At 39.5% G+C, this 9,023-nt stretch overlaps 2 protein-coding genes across 2 annotated transcripts in view; both read right to left on the bottom strand.

The window, feature by feature from the left end:
* The window catches only part of SARC_04444 (hypothetical protein), a 7,315-nt gene extending 5,563 nt beyond the window's left edge, over positions 1-1,752 (bottom strand). The window contains exons 1-2 of the mRNA XM_014301727.1: positions 1,571-1,752; positions 507-693 (exon numbers count right to left, since the gene is read on the bottom strand). Of these exons, the coding sequence (XP_014157202.1) occupies positions 507-693; positions 1,571-1,642 (259 nt within the window). The 5' untranslated portion in view covers positions 1,643-1,752. The remainder of the gene's footprint in view (positions 1-506; positions 694-1,570) is intronic.
* A 2,919-nt stretch (positions 1,753-4,671) lies between these two features.
* SARC_04443 (hypothetical protein) lies at positions 4,672-8,899 on the bottom strand (the record flags this gene model as incomplete). The annotated part of the gene is made up of 7 exons (XM_014301726.1): positions 4,672-5,248; positions 6,049-6,196; positions 6,421-6,537; positions 6,764-7,372; positions 7,576-7,787; positions 8,126-8,324; positions 8,867-8,899. The coding sequence occupies 7 exons, from the start codon at positions 8,897-8,899 to the stop codon at positions 5,106-5,108; spliced, it is 1,461 nt and encodes a 486-aa protein (XP_014157201.1). The 3' UTR covers positions 4,672-5,105.
* Positions 8,900-9,023: the final 124 nt, after the last annotated feature.

Genomic DNA, 9,023 nt, shown 5'->3' with positions numbered 1-9,023 from the left:
TATATATATCTATATATATATATATATATATATATATAGTATATATATATATATATATATATATATATGTATATATATATATATATATATATATATGTATATAATATATATATATATATATGTATATAATATATATATATATATATATATATGTTTATAATATATATATTATGTATATTATAAATATACATATATATATATATATATATATATATATATATAATATATGTGTGTATGTATGTATCACATATATATATATATATATATATATATATATATATATATATATATATATATATATATATGTATGTATACATATATATATACGTACATATATATATATATATATATATATACGTACGTACATAAATACACAAATAGATATATATATATATATTATGTGTGTGTGTGTACACGTGTGAGTGAGTGAGTGTGTGTGCGTGTGTACACTCGTATATATATATATATATATATAGGCTGTATGCTGTATGGAATCGACAACATACCGGGCAGATGTAATTGCAGCCAGTCCACAGGTGACTCGTCAATTTCCCGCAGTGACGGTTCCCAAGGCAACTTCCCCTGCAATTCAGGCACTCGCGTGTACAACGGAGACCGGATGTAATGCTTCTCAGCTCGTTTTCTTTGTTCGGGGAGTGGATCCACGACCTTAACCTCCTTGCACATACGCGCCTATATGATAAATTATATGGTAGATTAGTAGGTGTAACTGATTCAGTTCTAGGTCAAATACGTGCAAAGATTAACATAAAATAAGCTTAAATTACTCTTGATGCGCACGAAGACACAGACAGTGACATAAACATCCGAGTAAGCAGAGAAAAATGTTTGATTATGTTAGGTATACATACAGCGTTAACATAAACAAGCACAAATTCGTTTATTTGTACAAGTCGTCATGTCGAATGTATGCGCACACGCATACACATACATCAACGCAAACACATCGAGTAGGTAGAAAAATATACGTATACACACAGACACAGACACAAAGAAATCAGGTAGGTGGATGAAAGTAACTGAATTCAATGTCGAGCCTACATGCTGGGATTAACATACAAACAAGATTACGTTCATTTTAAATATGTTTATATTCACTATACCTGCGCACACGGACACAGCCGTTGACACAAACACATTGAATAGGTAGATACATATGATTGAAATCTATGTACGATAAACCTTAAGGATTGACATATAAACACGCATATTTTCATGCATCTATTTTTCACGTCATCATATAGATTGTATGACCATACAGAAGTATGTACAATGTCATAGACACACAAAGTAGGTAAGTGAAGTTATTTCAATTCTATGCCAGGCATGCGTTCAAGTTGTAAAATAAAGACATTTGCAATTCATTTGTGCATATGTACATGTCGTGATATTGACCATACACGCACACGCTGACATAGACATTGAACAAATACGCCGAATAAGATGATGGAGCTTATTTGTCAGGCATAAATGCAGGTTTTAACATACAAACAAGCACACATTCATGTACGTATTCACATCGTCACATGACATCAACTGACAAATATACCATTGTTTTGAACAGCACCAGGGCCATCGCAATTATAAAGGCAAATATCGCGCCTAATACGTAATACAGCATATTGCCTTGGATTGAATCAGATCTCTTTCGTTCGAGTTAAACACTACAAAGGTGCAGCGTACAGGTATATACTGTATTTTGTACTATAATATATTGTTATGCATGAAAACTGTAGACTTGCAGACTTCTTGCAGATTTGCTGTGCTGAGTTTCTCTTCAATTCGTTTTGCGGTGAGCCCTGGTCGGCTGGACCTCTTATTTCTGAGATTCGAAGTGTTCTTACCTTCTTGTGAATATTTATAAAAAATTGTTTGTTGTATTTTTGGGGTTTTTTAATAAAAACCAATTAGAAGGCTATATATGTATGATTTGCTTTTGCCTTTTTTTAACGTTTTTCACCGTATATAAAACCCGAAAACGTTTCTAAAGTTTACAGATCGAATGAAAAAGCGTATACGTTCCACTTTTGGATTGCAACTGTTCACAACAAACGTTCCGAATTCCTGCAGATGTTGGTACCAGTTATCATGTCACTCATGAGTCATGAGTCATCATGTTTTATAAATTTATTCTAACAAAACTGTTAAATGCGGATCTGAAATTCTGAATACTTAGGTAATTTTTTTTAAATTTGCTTTATTATTTCGGTCAACATCGATATTATAAAGGAGTTGGAGGCTATGATTAAATACTGGAAAATAAAATGGTGCCAAAATGACGCATTTTGATATTATAGATTTTAGAAGGCTATGAGATAACAGTTTTTAGAAGGAATCGGTGCTTCTGAAGATCACGGGACGCTCCAGGGGCAATGATTTCACAGCCGATGACATCATGACGAGGAACATTTATCGACCCACGCCGACAAAATCACCAATCCTGCGGCCACGCTGTCTACATTGCATAAGGCTTACACCTTCGCCCATAGACATACAGAAAGCGATAGTAAGCTTGCCTCCTAGCAAGCTAAGCAACTTGTACTCCAGCTCACGACGACCGCAGGCCACTGGCCAGCGTCACTCTGCCCTCTCCGCCGTGTGCGCAAGGACAACTTGACTTTATGCGCACCCATTGACGTTGAACGGCCGACTCGCCAAACGGAAGGTTTTTGATACTTTATTTCTTTCTATTTCTCTGGTTTGAACAATCATATGCGACACTGCAGTGGCGACATTACCTCTCCTTCCTTCTTATGAGACGCGTACCCTACGAACCCGCGTCTAGGGGGTTCTAGTAGAAGACGGTACTGGACCGACTTCGGGACAAGTCCAGTCCTAGGACAAGGACAACAGGACGGTTCTATGTCCTGAGCCCAGGGCAAAAGCCCACATGTCAACTATAGCTAGATTAACCGAGGCCCTGCGAGGCCCTGAGTGCCGGATAAGAATACAGCCCAGACCAAAGGCTGGTTCTAGAGCGAGGATACAATACAACATCCAGCTTAGTTTCACGATAGTAGACAACGTGTACCCTTTGCTACATTGACATAAGTATTGTTTAGCCTTTGTCTATCAACTTGAATCAAGAAGGATTTTGTGTGCAGCGCATTTTAGTTTTGATAATTGAAAATGAACATTCAATATATAAATACTCCGTCATGCGAGCCCGGAGCCCTGGAGGGCAGGATAGTGAGCACAGAGCAGTGAGCACTGCTCGGGACCGGGGCCGAGACCCGGGCGAAGGTTGGTTTGTTCGTCGATACTAAATATGTATTTTAACTTGGAAAAGTTCTTATTCTTTTTTTTTTAAAGTGTCTTTTTTTTGTAAGATTCGGTCGAATAAAGGCGATCTAATGCCTTTTAATTAATGCCTTATAATAAGTAAACGCGTAGGTAAATTCTATATCGTGTAAATATCGATATAAATAAACGAAATGAGACGTTTAATAAAGTTAGGTTTGCCTCGTGAAAACAGCAAGACTCTGAGGGATTGTGAGGCTGAGACATTGCCTATATATAATCCTCTCAGTACTGTTTCCGCCGAAGGGATTTTATTTAGTGTTTCGTTGTCGCTCTATTCTGGGGCTAATCCGAGAGACTCATAAAATCCTATCTTTAGAAAAGAAAAGAAAAATGCTCAACCAATAAGTTGCCACTTATCAAGAATTACCGAATTGGCCTTCATCAGATTGGCACATCTGATTGGCTTATCAGAGGATCAACCTATATTCGGTTGAGCCATCTCGCTACCGAAGTATTCAGATATAAATAAAGTTGGAAAGTACATATAGTTCTATTAATAGAACTAGACCAACTCTTATGTTTGGTATTTTACTGAGGCCTTTTAATGGCCTTGTCCAAATATCTGATATGTAAAATGAAAGGTATTAATAATAAAATCATCAAAACCATTTAGTAAACTTAAGTGCCCGAATTGACTCAGCACATATCCTCCATTGTCGACTCACTTGGCCCAAGCTTCAAACGGGAATTTACTGACCACTTCTTCCCATCAATCTTTCCTGAATCACTACAGCGACTATGAGAGCCATACCATATGCTCATACATTGTATCATACATACTTGCCATTTTTGAAATAAATAATACTATCCCTATTAAGAGTACGTTTATAATTTACGTAGTGCTTAAGAGTACGTTTATAACATAGAGTCTAATGTGGAGGCCCGGCAATTACAACGGCAAAATGAAATACATCAGGCGAAAGGTGTAGCCAAATGAAGCCTGGCACAACTTTCAAATTGCAAAATATGTGCATTACCAATGCATGCACGCAATGTGAAATTTGAGTGTATGTGCGTACGTATGAGTACGTATGCATATGAATACTGTTTTGTGTTAGACTATAAGTCATAAGAACTGCTATTTGAATATATGACATGTGATTTTTTCAAGTGTTATGTCTTGTGTTTATTTTGATTGTAAAAAAAATGGTATGAACACCAATGAAAATAGCCGTAGGTCTTACCCCCTCTCTCTCTATTGGTCTTCCACTGTTGTACACTGCGTTGTATTTTTAGCTGATATTTACTATTATAATATAGCATGTGCAGGCTCTTGACATGCTTTCTCGAAACTTGATATAAATAGACAGTTTTTTACATTAGCAAAGCCAAAATATATATATATATCTTCGATTTATTTTTCTCAATTACATAGGTGATCAAATACTTTACTTTGCGTATTTGTGTATTTGTGACATTAGTCCAAATGTCAAACTTGCTCAACCATGTATTGGGAAACCACTGACGACATAGTGAGCGAGATCTCGCAACTACGATATTGGATTGTAAATTAGTATACGCGGCTTTGCGTCGAGATCAGCTGGTAAAGCCTTTCATACATAGTACGACACCAATGCACGCGACCACGCCTGCGCAGTACAATGGGCTGTATGACCTGAACGAATATACTTTAGATAATTGTCGCACTCTGTTTTCGCTTGGCCCGTGAGTTCTTACGATGTCTGTGTAGAATTAATTTACACTTGAACATACGAAGCTTTCTATCGTATATCGTACATTTGCCAACCTACAATGTTTCCTAACGTGACGGAACGATCACTCTACATCCAATCAGATAGCCATTTCAGACCCTCTAATTCCTCGTCCGTGTATCTTTGGCAGTAAATTACCTGGTGGAATGCATACCAACCGTAAAACGCCAGGAAGTAACAAATTGAGAGTGTAATTTTCTGAACAGTCGGATCTGCAAAGCAAGACGAGAAATTGTATCATTATCTTGTGGTTTGAAGCTAATGCTCAAGTGAAAACAAACAATCCGAAGTGCGTTTCACTTCGCACGCGTACAAGCAAGCCAATGGCTAGAAATTACATCTGCCAGACATCAATAGAGAAACTGGAGTGTTACATGTGTGTTTTGCCACCACACTTTGCTCCACTCCGTTAATAAACTTATCCTACACCTGCAACGATCTACACTCCCCGTACTATAACTGTAGGCAGAAACTTGTAAAAATTGCCGAATTTGTAACTTCAATACCATATTCTCGGAGTAAAAGCACTGGCCTATTATTCCCCTGAAATTTCACAGTATGATATTCCTCAAACTCTCTTCACTCCGTTAGGAAACATATCCTGCGCCTGCTACGATCTACAGACTCCGCACTAATTCTTAAGAGTGAAAGCACTGGGCTGTTGTACCCCCTGAGATGTCACATGTGTGATTTTCCCTCGCACTTCCTCACACAATATCATATTCTTAGAGCGCAAGCACTGGCCTGTTGTTCCAAAAATGTACTGAGCACGAGAATGAATTCAGCGCAGGAGAGCCCAATATCATTACACCTAATGAATACACTAATCAACTAAATATACTTTGATCGAAATTCACAGGTACTGTGAGTTCTCACCACTGCTCACCGGGTTATGTAAGCGGTGATACGTTTCGCTGTGAGCACGAAATTCGCTAAGCAACACACTAAATTCAGTTGCTCCATTAGAAGTGTGTTCAACATCACACAACGTGGAAGTAATAGCGATACTTACTAGCCCGCCTCAGCAGTTGATCTAACCAGAGGCAACCGGCAAGCTCTCCAAAGAACAGAGCAGGCACGTAGTGGTACAGCCAACAGGCACGAGATACCCCCACATACGGAAGAAGGTTGCAGACGTAGCCGCACAGCAGCCAGGACACCTGCAACGTTGAAAGTGTGTGACTCACATTAGACGTGCTTCAGGCGAGTTCCATTTTATGAAATGAAGGGTAACATAGAAATTAGATTGCTCCGGTCAATTCGGACAGATACACGTGCATGGCGTCAGTTGCGCTCTGAATGACGAGCTTCCGAAAACGTTGAATTCTGGAAGAATAGTGCGAGAAATTAAAAATCCTTAATGGGTTGTCTAGCTTGACAATACCTCATATCTTGCCCGCTCAGTGTAAGGCAGCCTCTCCTTGTGCATAGACGCTTCAGCCTTAGTCACCTTGTGCGGCGGTATGTAGAACGAACTATTAAAGATCGCATACAGAGTCGCCTGGCAACAACAAAAAAGGGTAGTGAGTAGAATACTAACGAAGAATCACCCAGAATAATGATTATGCAAGTGGAAGGATTGCTTTTATACAACGACATGCTTCACCACTATGATTAAATCTTAAAGTTATTGACGTCCTCCAAAAAATCGAAGTTCGATACTATAGTGTATGCAAAATGTCAGAAACAATCATGCATCGCAAGCAAATAAGCTCAGTTGATCTTACCAATGTGATGAGAACGGTACTTCCCCACCACACCAGCGGGTTGCCTAATTGATACACCATATGGTTCTTCTCGGTCCAGAACATGAGACCTTTAATCATAAAGGGCCATGTAAACCATCGGGAGGCCCAGGGATGATCCTTATCAATACCTCGATTTGCATCAAACATCGTCTTGTGGATATTCCACACCTTCGTTAGCGTGCTCGGTTGGTCAGCTACGAATCTAGGATCCATTTCCACGTACTCTTCTGAGCCTATAAAGGTCTGCATGTACGGCGTGTCTCCAGCATGCCACTCTACTCCCGGGCCGGTGTGGTTAGCGATGATGAAGTGCAGTGCAAACAGGGCAACGTATACAGAAATCAGCAGCACCAGCATTATGATACCAGCCAGGAGATGGAATAATGTACTGCGCCGAAGCTGCTCAGAGCGTGGCGTACCTTTCTCGGTTAGATAGTACTGATACCCGTGATCGAAAAAGGTGAACAGCTGCCTTAAGCCGATCACACCTACCACTCCCAACCCAGTCCATTTCACACTCAGAGTACACCCCAGAGCCAAGCCGGTTAGAATGCACCAGAAGTACCACTGGATTCCCGGGGCATCATACTATTTTATATGGATATTAGGATTCATAGTGGATATGATTCTGTGGTGGTCGTATTATATTGAACTTCGTTTTTCCTGCACAATCTGCGAGGCAAATGGACGCGCTAGATACAGCCACAGACAGGTTAAACATGATTTAACGTGAGAAAACGGCATGCGAAATTCAAGCAGAAAATGGGTAACGATAATGAGAGCTGACATACTTTGGCAAAGATTTTCTGCGATAAGTTCCAAAACTGCACCGAAGCAAATATGGATAGGGCTAGAAAAAACCACAGAAAGGAATCCATAAATATGCTACGCCCATTAGATATAAGACATCCGTCAAACAGCACCATGCACCCTGCCAACAACGATGTCGCACGTGTAGCGCCGATCGCGCGAAGCGTAAGGTAAGGCAACGGCACCATCATGGCTGGATATTGTGGCACAGGAGAATGAATGTTAGTTGATACAAAAGAAACATCAAGGCTGATTATTGTGCTATTGAGGAGTGACTACTGGCAAATTATAGCAGGTTATTGTGCATCTGTGTAGTGGTTGTCAGTAAAGGTGGATACCTTGCCACTACGAAGCAATTGTCGGCAGATGAAAAAGTGCCGTTATATCTAGATTGCAAATATACACTTAAAAACGGTACAAGGATACAAAACACAAACGCAAGCAGTCGCACCACATGAGGTTATGCGTATCTGGAACTAAAAAAGTATTTCGCATAGGTTGACAACGACAAACTATGCACACATATCGCACCTGAGAATACGGCATGGGTGCTACGAATGACAACGAATGGCCTGTCTTCGTACTTACGACCGATCTTATCCGCTTTGAATTCACGATCAAAGTCGGTAAAGTATGTTGAAATGGCCAGGATGAACTTGCCCAGGGGTGGATGGATATCGAAGAAGTATTCTCGATTGACGTAGTTGAGTGCAAAGCCTAGAAAGTGCACCTGTCAGTGTGAAACGTATGCAACAGGAATTTCCATGCATCAGTTCTTGGCCCCCATCTGACTATGGAAGAAACCCTTGGTAAGCTACTGAGATAAGCCTTCAAAAGTGTGTAATCGCACGTAAATATGCAAAATGATATAAATTGCACATTCACAACTCTATGACAGCGTTGTGCCATGTACTAGCTAAGTGTATTGCATGCGCAGAAGAAGCATAACAATTCATGTATCCAGAAAGAAGTGATCGTAGACTTTGATACCATATACATTTACACGTACTCGTGCAGGAAAATTCACGCAGAAAGTATATACCCAACTGAAACATAGTTTTCAATACACAAACATCCTACAAATCCCACAAATTAATGCATGTCGTCATATCTGCATACTTGTCGTATATCACAAAGGTACATACTCTTGCCTGCATAAATAACCCAGCTCCTGCAATTCAAACCGGAGCACTATATGTGCATACTTATCGTATATTCGGGTATGCGTATAGATCTATACGCTGACAAACGCACACATTCACGTTCACATACGATCACGTTCACATAGGCCCCACATTCAGACATGCCCACGCTCACCCACGCTCACCCACACACAGAATCATCATATGTATGCATGCGAATATATATACATATACATAAATATATGTATATATATATATATATATATATATATATATTATAATAGTAC

This window comes from Sphaeroforma arctica (assembly GCF_001186125.1).
Source record: "Sphaeroforma arctica JP610 unplaced genomic scaffold supercont1.249, whole genome shotgun sequence".
Taxonomy (NCBI): Eukaryota; class Ichthyosporea; order Ichthyophonida; genus Sphaeroforma; species Sphaeroforma arctica.
The sequence above is the reverse complement of the archived record's forward strand: the minus strand, read 5'-3'. Positions and strand labels throughout refer to the sequence as shown.